General features: G+C 38.7%; 1 protein-coding gene across 1 annotated transcript in view; it reads left to right on the top strand.

The window, feature by feature from the left end:
- LOC138762376 (NADPH oxidase 3-like) overlaps positions 1 to 20,180 on the top strand; it is a 67,269-nt gene extending 47,089 nt beyond the window's left edge. Inside the window, 6 exon segments of the mRNA XM_069936143.1 lie at positions 1,968 to 2,060; positions 2,499 to 2,752; positions 6,871 to 7,033; positions 8,366 to 8,512; positions 10,720 to 10,844; positions 20,054 to 20,180. Of these exon segments, the coding sequence (XP_069792244.1) occupies positions 1,968 to 2,060; positions 2,499 to 2,752; positions 6,871 to 7,033; positions 8,366 to 8,512; positions 10,720 to 10,844; positions 20,054 to 20,180 (909 nt within the window).
- Positions 20,181 to 20,566: the final 386 nt, after the last annotated feature.

Below are 20,566 nucleotides of genomic sequence, written 5' to 3'. Positions count from 1 at the left end.
TGATACATGAAAAAACACACAAATGCTGGAGAAACTCAACAGGTCAAATAATGCCTTTATGTAGCAATGGTAAAGATACATCTCCAATGTTACGGATTTGAGCCCTTCATCAAGGTGAGATGACCGAACAAAAGGGGGAAATTCAGACATTTCAGAGGCTCTGGACTGGAAGACCTCATCTTGGGAGCAGATGTGGCAGAGATGGAGAAATTGAACGGGGATGGTGTCCTTGCAGGGGACAGGGTATGAGGATGTGTAGTCCAGGTAGTTATGGGAGCTAGAGGATTTGTTATAAATGTCAGTGGAGAGTCTATCTCCTGAAATGGAGACAGACATCCAGAAAAGGGAGAGTGTTATCAGAGATGGACCAGGTGAGTTTGAGGTCAGGGTGGAAATTGGCCGTGAAATTAATGAAATTGATGAGCTCATCTCAGGTGCATGAAGCCGTCGTTCTTTGGAGTGACTAGTTCTTCAACCATGCATTCAGCAATGCACATATATTCAATATGTCCTTATTTAATCACAAAGCAAATTAAAATCTGGCATGAAAATCAATAATGGGAAGGATATGAAACAGGTGCTAATTAATACATTTTGATGATATTAATAATAAAGGAAATTGATCAATTTTGTTTTTTGGAAACACCAATAGGCAAACCTTTCATGTATTTATATTAGTTTTGAACATCATCAATTATCTATGAGTTTCCTTAACTTTTAATCCTTGAGAGAGATGTAATCATGCCATTGATTCCCCAGAGCTACTCAGGAAGTTTAACCAAGTTACAGTGTTATTTTCTTGATAATATACTGGTACACCAGTGAGTGCTACCCACTGAAAATGGATTCTTTATAATGTTTTTCATCTTGAAGTCTGAATATGCACAAATAAGTAATCTTCACTATTTTTTAAAAAATCCCCTCAGACTGCACATTACAATAAAGGGAACCTGAAAAAATCTCCTGGCATTGCCACAGTAATAAATCATTCACAGCTCAGTGTGCAAGGTTGTTTGTGAGGCCTAGTATCATTCTGTCCAAAAATGAACCTGCCCAGCATCGGTCCTCACTAGCCGATTCTCCATACTGAGCCATGAGAGACTCTTTGTGCAGGAACACAAGGTACCAGCAGAAAGAATGGACACCATGTAAAATCCCAGTAGAGAGGCATTATAAGTAACATTTGTGTGATATAAAACTACAATGACCATTTTTAGAATTGATTCTATTCGCAGTTTCATTCCTGGGTATGCACCCTGAGCACTAAGTAAGGTGCCAATGTACTTATTTCTCTTTGCTCTTTTTCTTTTTAATCTGTTTCTTTACCTTTTAATTCACTATCTTTTTACTTTCTCTGCCTCATTCATACATTCCAATTCAACCCACTTTTTCTTAATCACCTTTTTCCTTTGTTATCTTCTTTCGTCATTATTTAAAGTAATAGACCATTGAGCATGTGGTCCTGTGGTCTGAGTTGCCCAAATGACTCTATGGAGGAGTGTTCGCTAGCTTCATCAGCCTGGGATGAATATTACATGCTGAGATATGGAACGTGGTAGGGATCAAATGTATCTGGTTCCATTACTGGCACATCACTATTTATTTGAATAGTCTCACTTACATGCAAAGAAGAGGAAAATGAAGATAAGAGATTTTATTTGCTTTTACTTAGTTTATATTTACATTCTTAATCAATGTCTTAATTATATTTAATTTTTACATTTATTTCAAGTACTTCAATTGAATTGAAGTGCATGAAATAAGTTTGAGTATTTATAGATCCTTGTAATTCATAGAGTTTACCTTTTTTTAAAAAAAATGCTTTATATTCTATTTAGTCAAGGGTACAAAAGCAAAAACAGTACAGAAGGGACCTTAATGAATCAGTGAGAAATGAAGTATTCTCCTTTGGAGAGCAGTTTAAAGTCTTTTTAACATTTTGAATATTTTTATGTACTTCCCTTCAGAGTTGGAAATGGGTATTGGGCCCAATCTTTCTCTACATTTGTGAAAGGTTCATTCGGTTTTCCAGATCCCTCCAAGAAGTTGTGATTACAAAGGTAGGAACTGATTTGTAATGTCTTTGTTTTTTTTTTTGCATACCTATTTACATACTTGCAACTGTTTTTCTCCAGAAATAATTGCATTTATTGATTATTCTCCTCTTCAGTGGATATTCTTTTCAAATTTATCTTCAGCAGTCAGGTGCAAGAAATGATGGGTCCATTTGACTTGTTGATGGTGACTGATAACACTGTAGCTTTACAAAATGTAACTTAAATAATACTGATGTTGACTGAATACCTTACCCTGATGAATGAATCTTGGCTATAACTTCACTATCAGAGCTGAAGACTAAAAATAAAGATGTGATAAATTAAAGGTACTCTTAAAACCAAGGATTGTAGCATTTCTAAACTTTGTTGTGAGAACCCATAAACACAAGCAATATATACCAGTACATTTAAGGTAATATTATTCATTCTTTTAATGAATAGGTGATTGTACATCCCTCCATGGTTCTTGAGCTCCAGATGAAAAAGCAAGGCTTTAAGATGAAACCTGGTCAATACATCTTTGTGCATTGTCCTTCAATATCACACTTTCAATGGCATCCATTTACACTAACCTCTGCACCTGAAGAGGGACATTTTAGTATCCATATTAAAGTGCTGGGAGACTGGACAAATGCTCTGTATGAAGCCTGTGGAGCTAATGCAAGAGGATTTCAGGACTCATGGAAGATGCCAAGGTTTACATTTTGATATTTTGTTGAACTATCTTGTTAATGTTGTGGTATTCATGATGATCATTCATGGAAATGTTAGCATATTGAGCAAATAGCATGTTATGAACTTCTTTTCTTTTCATCTGCTGAACACTTGGACTCACACGACAAACAATTCTGAGGTTGATCTGCTGTTGTTGAAACCCTCATGCATTCTGACTTGATTCTATCAGTGGACTTCTTGATGGTGTCTGAGATTATACTCCAAAAAGGTCATCCAAATCTCCATTGAATCATCAACCCAGTATTTGCTGACCAACAGTAACATGCCTTTAGCAAGATTTCAATTTTAAAATTTCATTCAGGTTTTTAAATCCCTCTATGCCCTCACCTCTCAATTTTTCTGCAATCTCCACATCATATATTACTTCCAGTGATGAAAATTAAAAGGCCTCAGATGCTGAAAATCTGAAATAAAATAGAAAATGCTGACCACTACATTTATTCCTTAAAAATGAGCCTGCACTTTAGGCACCTTCACTTTATTTTGTTGTCCCATTCACACACTGATCTTTCTGATTGTGGGCTCCTAATTAGTTCATTTTCACAGTAGGCTTGTAGTTCAAAAGGTATGCGGTGTCACAGCTGCTTGTAACCCATTTGGATTCACCTTACCTAAATATTCTGTTTCAGGCTTGAGCCTTCATCAAAATATGGAAAAATGTCGGCAGGCGTCCGAACAAAAGAGTAAGGGGGATGTGTGATCACAAAGGCAGGAGGTAATAGGTGGAGAAGGGAAGGAGGGATGGCTAGGTGAATAGAGAGGGAAGGCAGGGTGGAGAACTGGAAGGGGGAAGGGAAGAGGAGAGCAGGTTAACAAAAACCAGAAAAGTCAATGGAGAGTGCCCAGATGGAAAATCAGGTGTTCCTCCAATTTGTGGATTATGTTGGTGGGACAGTACATAAGGCCAGGGACAGACATGTGAGTATGGGAGTGTGGCACAGAACTGAAATGGTTGGCTACTGAGAGGTCTCTATCACTGGTGTGGATTGGCTGAAGGTGTTCAGCGAAGCGATCTCCCAATCTGCGCCCAGTCTCTCCAATGAAGAGAAGGCCACAAAGGGAGCACCTGATGCAGTAAATCAGTCCTGCAGATACACAAGTGAAGTGTTGCTTTACTTGAAAGGCCTGTTTGGGACTAGCCTGTGGTGAGGGGGGAGGTGTGGGCACTTGTGGCAACTCCTGTGGCTATAGGGGAAGGTGCTGGAGGGTGGGGTGATGGGAGGAAAGCAATAAGTGCATGAGGGAGTCACAGGGGGACTGGTCCCAATGAAAGGCATAGAGAGGAGAAAATGTGTCTGGTAGTAGGATTCTGTTGTAAGTGTCGGAATTTTGGAGAATAATGTGTTGAATGTGGAGGCTGATGGGGTGATAGATGAGGATAAGGGGGATTCTATGTTTGCTGTGTCTGCGGGCAGAGTGAGCCAGGGCAGTTGAACGGCAAATGGAGGAGATGTGGGTGAGGGCTGAGTTGTTGGTGGTGGAGGGGAAGCCACGTTTGTGGAAAAAGGCAGACATTTTGGAAGATCTGGACTGGAACCTCATCTTGGGAACAGATGCAGCGAAGATGGAGAAATTGAAAGAAGAGAATAAAATCCTTGTAGGGGACAGGATGTGAGGAAGTGTAGTCAAGGTAGTTGTGGGAGTTAGGGGGCTTGTAACATATGCCGATGCAAACCTTGTATCCTGAGATGGAGACAGATATCCAAGAGTGTTGTCAGAGAAAGACCAGGTGAGTTGGAGATCAGGGTGGAAGTTGGCTGTGAAATGAATGAAGCTCATCACGGGTGCATAAAGCTGCCTGCTGTAGTCGTAATATAGCAGAGGAAGCGCTGAGGCATCTCGTCTGTGTAGGCTTGCAGCATGGATTGCTCCACAAAGCCCACAAACTGTCAGGTGTACCTGGGACCCATGTGGGTACCCATGGCTACTTCTTCGATTTGGAGGAAGTGAAACAAGTTAAAGGAGAAATTGTTTAGAATGACGACAAGTTCTGCTAAGCAGAGGAGGGTGGTGGGAGAGGATAACTGATTGGGTCTCTGGTCCAAAAAGAATTGAAGTGCTTTAAGACCTTCTATATGGGGGATGGAGATATAAAGGGATTGGATATCCATCGTGAAGATGAGGTGGTCCAATTCAGGGAATCTGAAGTCATTGAAGAGATGGAGGACATGTGAGGTATCATGAATGTAGGTGGGGAGGGATTGGAACATGGGAGAAAATATAGTGTCAAGGTAAGATGAAACTAGTTTGGTGGAACAAGAGCAGGCAGAAACAATGGGTCTGGATAGTTGGGTTTGTGTATCTTGGTTAGAAGGTAGAAACGAGCAGTGCATGGATGGGAGACAATGAGGTTATTGGCTGTCGGAGGGAGGTTTGAGGTTTAATTTGGGTTGAGATTCATCAAAAGTGGAATTTGTTGTTGTCATTCTCGCTACTCTCTCATTTGGAAGACCATTCTTCAAGCATTAATCATAGATCATAATGAGATTATATAATCTAATGGCACATTAACAATGGTCTTCATTCTGCTTACATGTAGGCACATAATCAAATAATTATTGGGAATTTATTTACCTCCTTATTTACTGTTCATTCATAGCACTGTTTTGTTTTAATTTTCCATGCCAGAGACATGCTTGGCTAGACTAGTACAAAACCAGACACCCACTGGTTGCTATGATTTTATGTAGATATTTCTCCAACAGGAAAAGTGTTCAGAAAATAGAAAATTATTTGGTTAGAAACCAGTAGTCAATTAGCATTATTCATTGTATCAGCTACTTGTGGATCAATGGGAATCAAACTCGCATAACTCATTTCTGTGATAGATGTTGTTTTCCAGTGTAGCCTTTACTGTTCTTCAAAGATACTTTCAAGAAAGGAGAACTTGAAAATGAGATTTAATCAGCCTGTGGAAAACTTAAAAGGTTTGCAGATACTGGAAATCTGAAATAAAAGCAGAAAATGTGAGAATGGGTCAGGCAGCATCTATGGAAGGAGAAAAATAATTAATGTTTCAAATGAAGGCCTTTTATCGGAGCTTCACTAATAGATGGAGCCGAGTTTGAAAAATAAAATAGTGATTTAATGTAGCTGCTATTGGATAAACACAACTTAATTAAGGTCAAAGATGTGAAATATATAACAGATGCATCTAATTAACAAATCTGCCAGATTTTATGCTGGATCTCTATTGTAATGACATTTGATATAATTCAGGTTGTCAGAAGAAAACTTCTAAATAGTACAATATATGAAACAATGCATTTGTGCATTCTCTTTCCCAATAGCCAAATGTTCTGGGATATACAGTATATGTTCAGAAAGACTTCTTTTGCAGATATTTTTGAGCCCATACTCTTTGTACTATAATCATTGAGATTGTATTATTCATGATATGCTCCAATGAAAAATAAATTAAACAAAAATCCATCAATTCTCCTGATGTAGCACTAACACTTGCCAAAAAAAAAATGCCTAGTTTGATTACTGATCTGCACTGGGGAAGATACAGCTGTTTTTCAACATGAAATAACAATTACAAGAGCAAAATGACAAAATGACAGAAAACCTTATAATCTCATTTCTAGACAGAGTAATATTTGACTGTGATTGGGCTAAAAAAAGAGACAGCTTCAAGTTAATCTATGTTACAAAATCAAGTCTGACTTGATTTAAAACAATAAAAGGTGGAAGTGCTGAGTCGGTCGGAAAGCATTTGCATAAAGAGAAAGAGTCCTGATGAAGAGCTTCAACCTGATGCATTTACTGTTTTTCTCTCCATGCCATGCTCCTGAACTGATGAGGGTTTTTGATGTTTTCTATTTTTTATTTCAGATTTCCACCATTTGCAGATCTTAGATGTCTCTTTTAAAGCAGTCTATTTTAATATAAAAAAGCATTTATAACAATTATTGCCATATAACAATTTCTCTGAACTTTTTAGGAATGCTTCCTGATAAATCCTATTACTTCTGGACCGTTCAAAGTAACTGAAGACAAAGTGTTCCAGTTTGCAGTGGTAAAAATTAGGTATCCATACACGTAGGCTACAATATATATTTTCTGTGCTTTACAGAGTTGCAGTCGATGGACCTTTTGGAACTGCCAGTATTGATGTGTTCTACTATGAAGTTAGTGTTCTGATTGCTGCAGGAATTGGAGTAACTCCCTTTGCTTCTATATTGAAATCTGTTTGGTACAAGTACAGTCACCCAACAATGATGACTAAAGTAAAAAGGGTGAGTTTTTAGATGCCCTTTTTCTCATCTAGAAAGTATACTGAGAATATTGTACAAATATCGCTGATAAATCAATGAATGAACAATGGTCATTCAAAGGCACTAGGGAGCAGTATCTCATAATTTATACAAATAACTCATTATGCACAGAATGTGTACACTAAGTTGGAAGGAACAATGCACTTAAATGTATTTCAAGCTTGTATTCAAAATGTTCATTTTTAAAAATAAAGGGTTAATCTAAATACAGTAACTGTTGAACAGAAACATTTTTGAATTAATAGAGAACTGAAAAATATCAAAATAGAAAAAGCAAACACAATGGTAGCTTTTTCATGTCTGAAAAACTGAATGACATTTTCTTTCCTACAATTGCAAAATACATATGAAAAACAAAACTTTGAAGATGGGAACGCTGCCACTGTAGCAGGAGTCCTGCCACTGGTGTGGACCTGCAGAGAACAAGGGAGCAAAGATGCACCACTCACACAGGGTCCAGCCACCCAGTCGACTGCCATCAGCTCCACCCAAGCTTTGAATGTCCTTTGAGGGAGCCGATGATAGTTTTAGTTGAAATCTCGCGACCGCAGGTCTGCACCCAAGATGGTGGCACCTATTAATTGACAGTAGCCACGAGGAGCTGCAGACTCTGGGGAAGCGGCGGACTGGAGCAGGGCACCAGAGGATGGGAAGATCACACACCATCTGAGAGGGAGAAGCGGAGGACATGACCCATCGGGATGGTGACCAAGGCAGTGAAGCGGCTCTGCGGCTGAGGGATCAGTGCAGTGCAGGGCAGGTTGCTGGTGACTCGAGGGGGGCTCCTAGCGGCTTGAGATGAAGAACCCAAGGAAGCTGAGGGCTGCAAGAGACTGGTGTTGGGAGACTCACGCTGGCCTGCAGACTGCTGGGAGACTGGCTTGAACTGGCTGGAGGGGTACCAGTTATTGGAAGCAGGATGCGAGGAGTGATGGAGAGTCCCTGACTGTGTTGGAGGCTCAGATCTGGAGCTCAGGTTCCCAATGATTTGGACTGGACTCTATGTGGCTGTGGGGTCTGTGGAATTGCTGGAGGCCAATCTACGGACACTCGGTAACTCTGTGGGAACTCTCTTTCACTTCTCTCTCTCTGACTGTAAGTCTGACTGTAAGACTGTAAGAGACACTTAGGCAATTCCTGCCAGTGGTGAATCTGCCTCCCTTGCAACAGGCAAAAAGAGTCTTGAAATACATTTGATAAATTTCTATTCCCTTCCTGATATAAACTTCCTTTTTGTAAGTGTTCCTGAATTTTGTATAATTTATTCTGATACTTTTCTCTTTTGAAATAAAGATCTATTTCTATTGGATTTGCCGGGATACTCATTCATTTGAGTGGTTTGCAAATCTTCTGCATTCCCTGGAAATTCAAATGATGAAGACAGGACAGAGACAGTTCTTAAGTTATCATATCTTTCTCACAGGCTGGGATCAATATCAAGTGAGTGAGAATTTAATGTTTATTAAAGTTTCCTCATGTCTACAACAGAATTTATCAATAATTATTTAGATCACTTTCATGTCATGTTTGAAAAGAACTTTAGACTCAATTCTATCCACTTTTCCACTTCTCTGATGACAAAAATATTCTTGGAGCATTATTTTTTGCATTGTTTTAGACCTACCCCACCATTCCTCTCCCTTAAGTGCTGCATTCACTGTGGATATTTTTTTATTATGTACAGAAGGACACAATAGAGTGTTACAATCAATTTTCAATGTCCACTTCAAATCAGACTCATTATCACATGTACATTCCTGATTTTTGAATACTTAGAATGTTTCTTGCAAAGTAATCAGAACATGTCCAAGTGTAAAAACAGCCATAAATCAACAATGGGCTAATTTGGATCAAAAACAAATAGATAAGAAGTGGATAGAGATTGAAAATTTGTGATTTTTAAATTTGGAGCTCAACTTTACTTTAAAACAACTAAGTTTAAGACTTAATAGGTTTTACAAACTTAATAGATGAATATTTAAATGCTGGTAAGAAAACAACATTGTGAAATTGCAAATCCAGGAAAATGTGTGGTGATTTAAAGCAGCCTCAAGTTAATATGACTGTAAAGTTCCTCTCAACCTGAAGAATTACTTGGCTTCCTTTCCAGCCTCTCATGGCAGTATGCTGAGATTTACTAGCCTCTATCTAAATTATATCCTATATTGTGCCGGTGCTTTTTAATGTGGCAGATTCCCACTTAATTGTATACATTTTCAGATTAATTACATGTATATTGATCCACTGTTTATTTTTAAGACAGGATACTACAACTTTGGTGTTTTCTTTCTTTTAAAAACATTTTTACTAATTTTATAGAGAGAAATATTACATGTATATATTGTTTAGATATTAATTATATAGCTTTATATAATGCAATACAGAATATGAGTCACATATAAATTGTCTTATAATTCTCAAAGAAAGTTAAATATCCTTATGGGAATTTCACCTCATATTCTAATATTGAGATATACATTGTGATTATCTAAAGAGACCAATCTCTTCTAGTTGGAGAAAAAAAAACAAAAATAAGAACAAAAGCAAAACAAAAAGAAGAAATAAACCTCAATACTAATCTAACCCCTCTCTCTAAACATCATCACCAGCAAATAAATTGTAAAGAACCAAATATTGGCTCTCACTCATTGGATAGAAAACACCCAGAGTACCCTTGCCTAAGATTATCAGATTATGATAATAGGCCCCATATCTTGTCAAACTCAACCTTGATCTCTTTAACATTGCATCTAATTTTCTCCAAACTCAAGCAAGACATAACATCCTGTAACCTTTGCATATGATTTGGTGCTTTGCTGTCTTCCCATCTCATCAAAATTGCTCCTCTGGTCATCAATAAAGTAAAAGCTACTATTCTTTTTCAACCTTCTATCTCGGATATAGGTTTTAAGGAATGCATTGGATTGGAAAAAAATGTTTTAAAGATCTATATATTCAGGCAATTTTGCATCATTTGAGCAATTAACAGTTAAATTTAACCTTCCTAATAGGCATTTTTTTAAAGATATCTATAAATTAGACATTTTGTTCAGTCTAAATTCTCTAATTTTCCTCGAATTCCCGATACCAATGTTCTTGATTTATTATTTGATTTGATGGATTGATAGCAAATATTTATAGCAATTTGATGGACCTAAGAATATGTTCAGGGATGGGAATCAAGAATGAATGGGAACAAGGCATGATGAAAATTGGGATAATACACTTGATCTGATTAATAATTACTTCATTCTGTGCCCGATGCTGTTTAATACAATTTGAAGTTGTACATAGACTACATACATCCAAAGTTAGATGATCTTATTTTTATCCTGATGTTGATCTACTATGTGATAAATGTAAAATTTTTGAGGCCTATCTGATTCATTATGTTCTGGGAGTGTCCAGAACTACAAGAATAGTGGGAATAATTCTTTAAAACTATCACGGGATTAAATTAGAACCACGTCCTTTCATTCCTTTGTTTGGTTATTCTCTAGAAGATGATTTCCTTGAATTCAACTCAAACATTTTTTTAATAGTTTATTTTTTGTCATTTTATCAATTAAGAAAAACTTTAACAGTAATATGTGAAATTAAGAACTGCAGGTAATTGTTTCGATGATCTGGCACTTGTTTTTCTGCAGGCTGCCCACATAGCTTTGCATTATGAAGAAAATAAGGATGTTATCACTGGGCTGAAACAGAAGACTTTCTATGGCAGACCAAACTGGAACAAGGAATTCAAATGCATAGCTGATGATAACCCTGAGTAAGGCCTCTGATTTGTTGATGCATCAGTGTTTATTGTATTTTTATTATAAATTTGACCATAGTTTATAATCTACCTGATAATAAAATGCAGTTTTATAAGAGTTTCCATTCAACCAATTTTCTGTTGTAAATAGGAAAAAAGGCTTACACTATCACAACTTGGAATGTTAGATTAGCTTGAGTCTCAGCTAAATTCTGTGAGATACCAGTGTAAAGCACTAATAAATAGAAGTTACATTTCCATGTGGTGTCATTGTAAAATGGAAACCATCCTTTTGAAAATAATGATCATCTTCATCCCTCTATCCCCAAGCTAGGTAACAAGAATCATGAAGCAACAATTTGCCAATGTCTCTCACAGTAGGCTGATCCAGAAGGTACATATTCATGGGATCCAAAGTAAATTATTGGTTTGGATTTGGAATTGATTGGTCCATAGAAGACAGAGGCTAGTGGTGGATGGATGTTTTTCTAGCTGGTATATCCATGACCAGTGATGTTCTATGGGGATCAGTGCAAGGACCCCTGTTTGTGATGTACTGTATATAAATGACTTGGATATAAAAAAAGGTGGGTGAGTTAGTAAGTTGGCAGATGACACAAAGATCAAAGAGTACAAAAGGTAATATATTAGTTACAGATGTGGAAGAAAAATGGCAAGTGAAGTTTAATTCAGATAAGCATGAGATATTGCACGCTTGGAGATTAAATGTTAGGGGAATGTACAGAGTAAATTGCAGGACTCTTAAAAGCACTGATGTGTGGAGGGATCTGAAAGTGACCACACAAGTTTATAGGGTGATAAATAAAGCATATGCTATGCATACCTTCAATGGGCAAACATAAAAGTAAGGAATTCATGTTGCAGCTATAGAAAACTTTAGTTAAGCCACACTTGGGAAGAATTGTGTGCAATTCTAGACACCCCATTACAGGAAGTGTGTGGAGGATTTGGAAAGGGTTGAGACAAGATTTACCAGTATGTTGTCTGGATTAGTGTATGAAATATGAGAATGGTTGGACAAACTTAGGTTTTCTCTGGAGCTTTGGAAGGTTAAGGGGAGATGTCATAAAAGATTATAAAATTATGAGAGGGATTGATAGGATAGACAGTTAGAATCTTTTTCCCAGGGTAAAAATGTTACACTACTAGAGGATGTGCGTTGAAAGTGAAAAGGGAAATTATGTTTGAAGGACATGTACAGGATCAGTGTTTTCTTTAGCACAGAGATGGTGGGTGCCTGAAATAGGCTGCAGGAATTGTGGTTGAAGCAGATACAAGTTGTAGCATTTAAGAAACTTCAAGATAGACTCAGGAAAATGCAAGGAAAAGAGGAATATGTAACATGTGCAGGCAACAGAGTTTTAGCTTAATTTGAGAATCATGCTCTTTGTGAACATGTAGGCCTTTTCCTGTTCAATTTCAAGTTTATTGTTTTCATTCAATTGTATAAGTACAATTATACAATTGTTCATGTTACGATGGGATGGTTTGCATTTGAACTGGAGGGGGACTAATATCCTTGAGGGAAGGTTTGCTAGTGCTGCTCCGATGGTTTTTTTTAAACTTTATTTTAAATTTTTCAAACAAAAAAACCTTTACAAAATCCATCACATAAAAATTAAAACTAAAACTACAACTATCCCACCCTTCCCCCCCCAACCCCCCTCCCTCCACAGACCCCACAAGGGAAGGAAAAGCATTTATCACAATTTAAGATATTACTAAATTCATACAATTCAAATAAGGCAACCACATCTTAATAAAAAAATCATAATTATCATGTAAATTCTATTATTTTTTCCAGCTCCGATGGGTTTAAACTAGATTTGCAAGGGGATGAGAACTAGAGAGCCAGTGGAGAGAGAGGAATGAAGGAGGGAAAAGATGATGTGAAAATTACATGCACCATTAGAAGTCGATGGGTTGTATGTGGTGGAATTGTTCTCAGGTACATCTATTTCAATGCAAGGGATATTGTAGGAAAGGAAGATGAGCTTAGAGTGTGGATTAGCATGTGGAATTATGACATTATAGCCATTAATAAAACTTGGTTGCAGGAGGGGCAGGACTGGCAGCTCAATGTTCTGGCTTTCCATTGTTTGAGACATGTTAGAATGGGTAGGATGAAAGAGGGAAGAGTGGCACTGCTCATCAGAGAAAATATCACAGCTGTGCTCAAGCAAGAAAGACCAGAGGGCTCATCTACTAGGCTCTATGTGTGGAGTTGAGGAATGGGAAAGGTATGACCACAATTAGGAGGTTGTATTATAGACCACGCAACAGTCAATGAGAATTGGAGGAGCAAATCTGTAGAGAGATAGCAGACAGCTGCAGGAAACATAAAGATGCGATAGTAGGAGATTTTAATTTCCCACATATTGACTGGGACTCCCATATTGTAAAAGGGCTGGATCGCTTGGAGTTTGTCAAATATGTTCAAGAAAGTTTTCTAAATCAATATATAGTGGTACCAACTAGAGAGGGTGAAATACTGGATCTCCTATTAGGGAATGAAACAGAAATATGTGTAGAGGAACATTTTGGGTCCAGTGATCATAATGCCATTAGTTTCAAGTTAATTATGGAGAAGGAAAGGTCTGGGCCTCAGTTTGAGATTCTAAATTGGAGAAAGGCCAATTATGAGGAAATGAGAAAGGATTTAGAATGTGTGGGATGGAGTAAGTTGTTTTTGGGCAAGGATGTGTGAGGTAAGTGAAGGACCTTCAAAGGTGACATTTTGAGAGTACAGGGTTTGTATGTTCCTGTTAGGTTAAAGGCAAGGATAGAAGGTATAGGGAACCTTGGTTTTCAAGGGATATTGGAGATCTGGTTCAGAAGAAAAGAGGTGTATAGCAGGTATAGGAAACATGGAACAAATTAGGTACTTGAAGCATATAAAAAAAGCAATAAACACCTCAAGAAAGAATTCAGGAAGGCTAAAAAAAAAAAAGAGGTTGTGAAGGAAAATCCTAAGGGTTTCTACAGGTATATTAAAAGCAAAAGGATAGTAAAGGACAAAATTGGTCCCCTTGAAGATCAGAGTTGTCATCTTGTCTGGAGCCAAAAGAGATGGGGGAGATCTTAAAATACATTTTTTTATATCTATATTCACTCAGGATATAGGAACAGAGTTGTGGGAAGTAAGGGAAACCTGCAGTGAGGTCATGGAACCTATACAGATTAAAGAGGAGGAAGTTTTTGCTGTCTTAAAGCAAATAAGGGGGGGATAAATCCCCAGGGCCTGACAAGATATTCCCTTGGACCTTGGGGGAGACTAGTGCAGAAATTGCAGGGGCTCTGGCAGAAATATTTAAAATGTCCTTGTGCCATGGGTGTGGTGCCAGAGGATTGGATGGTAGCCCGTGTTCTGTTATTTAAAAAAAGGCTCCAAAAGTAACCCTGGAAATTATAGGCCGGTGAGCCTGATGTCAGTAGTAGGTAAATTTTTGGAAGGTGTTCTAAGAGTCAGATATGCAATAATTTGGATAGCTAGAACCTGATTAAGGATAGTTTGCATAGCTTTGTGCATGGTAGGTTATATTTATTCAATCTTATAGCATTTTTTTGAGGAGGTTACCTGGAAAGCCATGAATATAAAAACTATGGATGTTGTCAACATGGACTTTCATAAGGCTTTTGACAAGATCCCACATGGGAGGTTAGTCAGGAAGGTTCAGACGCTAGGTATTCATGGTGAAGTAGTGAACTGGATTCGACACAGGAGAATCCAGAGAATTGTAGTGGATGGTTGCTTCTCAGACTGGAGGCCTGTGACTAGAGGTGTACATCAGGGATTCATGTTTTTCATCTTTCTCAATGATCTGGATGATAATGTGGTAAACTGTATCAGCAAGTTTGCAGATGACACTAAGTTTGGAGGTGTGTACAGCGAAAAAGGTTTTCAGCTTGCAGAGGGATCTGGACCAGCTGGAAAAATGGGCTGAAAAATGGCAGATGGAATTCAATGCAGGCAAATGTGAGATTTTGCATTTTGGAAGAACAAACCAAGAAAGAATATAAACAGTAAATGATAGGGCAATGAGGATTGCGATAGAACAGAAAGATCTGGGAAAACAGATATATAATTCCCTGAAAGTGGTGTCATAGATGGATAGGGTTGTAAAGAGATGTTTTGTCATATTGGCCTTTATAAATCAAAATACAGGTACACCATCCTTTATCCGGAACCCTTGGGGGGACAGTGTGTTCCAAATTTTGGATTTTTCCAGATTTCAGAAAGCCAGATTTAAGCCCACATGTATTGTGCTGCCATCTCCACCCACACCCCTTCCAGTCACGCTGCCGTCTCCCCCCCTCTCCCGCCCGAGTCACGCTGGCGGTCTCTCCCTCGCCGAGTTGCACTGCTGGTCTCTCGCCCGCCCGACTCGCGCTGTCGGTCTCCCCCCTCGACTGCCCTACTCGCGCTGCCAGTCCCTCACCTGCCAAACTTGCGCTGCCATCTCTCTCCCCACTTGCTGAATTTTGGAGTCTTCCAGATTTTAGATGTCCGGATAACAGATTGTGTACCTGTATTGAGTATAGGAGTTGGGATGTTATGGTAAAGTTATATAAGACATTGGAGAGGCCAAATTTGGAGTATTGTGTGTAGTTTTGGTCACCTAACTAGAGGAAAGATATCAATAAGATAGAAAAAGTGCAGTGAAAATTTACTAGGATGTTGCCCAGACTTCAGGATCTGTGTTAGGGTGAAAAGTTAAACAGGCTAGGACTTTATTCCCTGGAGCTTAGAAGAATAAGGGGAAATTTGATGGAGATATTTAAATTTATGAGGGGAATAGACTGAGTAAATGTAGTTAGGCTTTTCCCACTGAGGTTTGGTGAGATACAAACCAGAGGACATGGGTTAAGAATGAACGGGGAAAAGTTTAGGGGAACATGAGGGGAAACTTCTTCACACAGAATGGTGGGAGTATGGAACCAGTTGCCAGATGAACTGGTGAATGTGGGCTCAATTTTAACATTTAAGAAGAATTTGGACAGGTGTCTGAATGGGAGAGGTATACAGGGCTATGAAATGGGTGCAGGTCAGTGGTACTAGGTATAAAAAAATGGTTCAGCACAGACAGGAGGGGCCAAAGAGTCCTGTTTCTGTGCTGTAATGTTCTATGGTTCTACAAGTGGACAAAACAGCATTCTTCAGTCCTCAGTATAAAAACATCTAAACACATACTGTATATAGACATAACATACACATTTACAAGCAATTTATATGCAGAACAAATATAAAAATAAATAAATATTGTTAAATAAATAGTAGAGTCTTGGATGGATTGTATGAGTAGTTCAGCAGTCTCACTGCCCATGGTAAGAAGCTTGTTTCTCAGCCTGATGGATCTGATTCTGATACTCCTGTATCTATCTCTTTTCTGATGGGAATAGCTGAAAGATGCTGTGTGCGGGGTGGTAGTGGTGCTTAACAATTTTCCAAGCCCTCTTCAGACAATGATACCGATAGATAATGTCAATGGGTTGGGGGGGTGAGAGGGAAACGAATGATCTTCTCTGCCACTCTTGTGGTCCTGTGGATTGACCTCTGATCCAATTCTCTACAGCAATCGCACCATACCGTGATGCCGCCAGCCAGGACGCTCTCAATAGAGCTCTGGTAGATAGTTGACAGGATGGTGGGAGGTAGCCTTGCCCGCTTCAGTCTTCTCAGGAAGTGCTGTCGCTGTTGCACCTTCCTGACAAGTGAGGAGATATTGTATGTCCAGGATAGATAATTGCTTAAGTGGACTCCAAGGAACTTTGTGCTCTCTACTCTCTCCACTAAAGAGTTATTAATACATAGTGGAGGGTTGTCATCCCTAGTCCTCCTGAAATCCACAATCATCTTCTTTGTCTTATCCACATTGAGACTCAGGTTGTTATTCTTGCACCATAACATAAGATTTTCTCCATCTCTTCTCTGTAGTGTGACTGAGTTGTTGTTGCTGATGAAGCCAACTACTGTCATGAAATCAGCAAACGATGACTCTATTGGAGCTGGATCTGGTGTTGCTGTCGTGGCTTGGAGGTGTAAACAGGAGTGGGCTGAGCACACAGCCCTAAGGTGGGCCAGTGCTCAGTTTGATGGTGTTTGATGTTCTTCAACTGACCCAGACAAACTGTGGTATTTCTTTTAGGAAGTCCAGGATCCAGTTACAGAGAGGGGTGTTGAATCCCAGTGAGGATAGCTTCTCCACCAGCCTCTAGGGAATTATCAATGAACAGCAGCTGGCATATGAGCATCATTCTGTAGGTGAGTCAGGATGGAGTGGGGGGACAAGCCATGGCATCATTGGTGGAAGTTCCATCTGTAGGCGAAGTGAAATGGGTCCAATATCTATGAGAGATGCGCTTCCATCAGCAGAAGTTTGAAGCATTTCATAATGGTGCAGATCAGTGCAATGAGTAGATAATCACTGATGCCTATTCCTGTCGCCCTCTTTGATACCGGGATGATGGTAGCTGTCTTGAAACCCATTGGAACATTGGACTGCTGCACTGACATGTTGAAAATGTCTGTAAGGACCTCCGTCAGTTGGTCTGCGCAGTCCTTCAGTACTCAACCAGGTATGTTGTCTGGTCCTGCTGCCTTTGTCACCTTGGATAGGGTTCTTCTCCTCATTTCAGTCGCATTTATGTAGGGGGGGGCCATTCAACAGGAGGACATGGAGCCTATTCTTCTCGTTGAACCATGAATAGAATGTGTTCAGTTTGTCCAGAAGGGAGGCATCATTGTTTTTGACTTGCAAGGTTATCTAGTGTTCTTCTATAATCTTGACCCATTCCCACATGTGCCTTGATTTTCTGGTGTCAAACTGCTGTTTATGAATATTGCCTTTGCCTTTTGGATTGCACAGGAGAGTTCTGTTTTGGCTGATCTTAATGCCATTGCCTCCTGTCCTAAAGGAAGCATCGTGAACTTTGACAAATGCCTTGACCTCTGCATTCAACCATGGTTTCTGGTTAGCCTTGGTTGTGAAGCCTTTGATCTTGGTGACATCCTCAATACACTTTCTGATGTTACTTGTCACTGAGCTCATGTACTCATCGATGCTTACATGACCAATCTAGATGGCCATCTCTCTGAAACAAGTCTCAGAGCAATCCTGTACTGCCTCTGTGGCACCCCCACATCCCCGCAACCACGTTCTCATGTCCTGATCTCTCTGCAAACTGACCTCATTCATTTTGCCAGCGGTCCATATGCTGGGGTTAGCAGGACAGATATGTCTTGTTCTGTGTTCTCATCAGAATGGCTATAGATTACCTTTTGAAAAAACTTTTTACTAAACGAAAGGACAGAGAAATTAATTTTCACCACGTAAAAGATGAACAATGGCGTCTATTTGGTGTAATCCTTTTCTGTAATATTTTATGAATTTGTAACTATTGCTTAAGTTTTATACTTCTATCCATTACATGCACAAGCACAAAATTTTTAGAAGATATGTGATACACTATCATATTTCTAGTCAACCAAATGTATTCAGGGAGATTTCAGATGGAAAGCCAATATGTTTCAAGGTATTTACAGTTGGTCTGTTACTGGGATGACCTCTGTTCCATTGTGAATTGAGTGCAACATTCTGGATCCTAGACCTGATGGATACAGTGTTGTTGCACAAATTTCTCTTGTCATTTGGCAAAGACTAAGCACAGCTACACACACACACACACACACACACACACACACACACACACACACACACACACACACACGTGAGATAAACTGTAGATGAATTACTAGGGAATGTCATATCATCCAGGGATATCCAGGTTTTTTTTATTCTGGAAAAATGGATAAAAGGCATTGCTATATCATGAAAAAGTGGATAGGATGGTTGAAGCATACAGCATGCATCCCTTCACTAACTTGGGGAAGGGGTGGGGGTACGGGGTGGGTGGGGTGGTTTGATTTATATAAGACTTCAGTTAAGCCGCATTTGGAGTAGGTGTGCATTTATGCTCACCACGCTATAAGGTGGATGAAGAGGTTTTGGTAAGGATACAGAAAATGTTTACTGGACTAAAGAGAATTAGCTTTAAGGGGAGCTTGCACAAACTTGGATTATTTACTTCAGAGTGTCAAAGTCACAGGGGCAACCTGATTTAAGAATCCAAGTTGATGGATAAGGCAAATAGTCTTTCTTCCCCAGGAGGAAATGCCAAATACTAAAAAAGATAGATTTAAAGCAAGAAGAAAGAAAATTAAGAGCAGCATGAGCCTCTCCATGCGGGTCTAGAATACTTGGACACCAAGGACACTTATATTAGACCATTTTTCATCGTCAACAGCTTTGCCTTTAATACCACAGTCCCTGGTAAATTAATTCCATAACTTCAGGATTTTAGCTATGATACTGACATTTGAAAGGTATTTGGACACATGAAAAGGCTCTGGTTTAGAATGGCATCGTGGTTAGCGCAGACATTATAAGCCAAAGGGCCTGTTCATGCACAGTACTGTTTTATGTTTGATCTGGTAATAAAGCAGGCATGAATGTGCTCATATATAGGATTAAAACCAGTATGGATTTATTGGGATTAATAGTCCACTTTGTTGATGTGAATGTGAGAGAATAAATGTAAGAATACTGATTTTTAACTAATGCCCACTTGGCTACCTTAGAACAGCAAGGGTGAAACAAGTCCTGTATTATTTTTGCAGAAAGTATCATGGATTTATGGCAAACTACATAATAGGTAGCTTATGCAAGATGATACACATTGTGTTTCTTCTCTTCAATACAAATAGCTTTTGCGCACCACCTGCACTGTTATATTTGATACATCTCACAAGTGTTAACACTAGAAACTCATTCCAAGCATGAATTGAATGTGGTGCATTCAGTCATGTAATTAGTTCACAGGATGCTTTCTGCAATACAGCTGAAGCTCACTCAACAGGAACTATATTCCAAGGTTGAATGTGGCTAAGAAAAGACCAGGAGGTATGCATTTTCTTGATTTAAGACTTGATAGATAAGTGGTGCTATTTCGTATCAAGCAAGTGATTGTATTTTGATGGCAGCTGGGTGCAGTGATGTACTTGGATGCTTTTTGCAACTTTTAGCAATATTTCAACAACTCGCCTTCAATAGTTTCTGATCTGAAAGGTCAAATTAGAATGCCAACCACAGAAGAGTACAAGATACCTTTATTCTGAATTGTCTATAACTTTGCCTTTTACTTAGGTCCAGCATTGGTGTGTTCTTCTGTGGACCCAAGGACCTCTCTAATGACCTGCATAAAATGTGTAATTATTACTCCTCTCCTAATCCCCGAGGTGTTCAATTCTACTACAATAAAGAGAATATCTAAGTTCAACCCAACTTTTAGAAAGTGATTGTTCTCAAGATTGGGTTAAAACCATTCAGCTGATTCATTATATTGCTACAGGGATTCCTTTTACAAAATTAAAAATACTGATTTGTGATAATTGTATTATATGTATTCAATTACATAATTGCATTTTAAGTTTTTTTTTAATTGAAATAATCCTTTGAAAATATATAAAGAAGTATGCAATGAAAATATTTAAAAATAGCCTTTTACATTCTCAGTCATGTTTAATCTAACTTGCTTTGAAGATTTGCTGATGTTACAGTTCTCTTATTCAAATATTGCTAAACATGATTGATAGATATTGAATATAGGGGTTATTCTATGCATCCAAAGCCTGACTTTTCATAGATGTAATTAATGCT

Source organism: Narcine bancroftii, chromosome 4 (assembly GCF_036971445.1).
Source record: "Narcine bancroftii isolate sNarBan1 chromosome 4, sNarBan1.hap1, whole genome shotgun sequence".
NCBI classification, from domain to species: domain Eukaryota; kingdom Metazoa; phylum Chordata; class Chondrichthyes; order Torpediniformes; family Narcinidae; genus Narcine; species Narcine bancroftii.
This window is presented reverse-complemented; position numbering and strand designations above follow the sequence as displayed.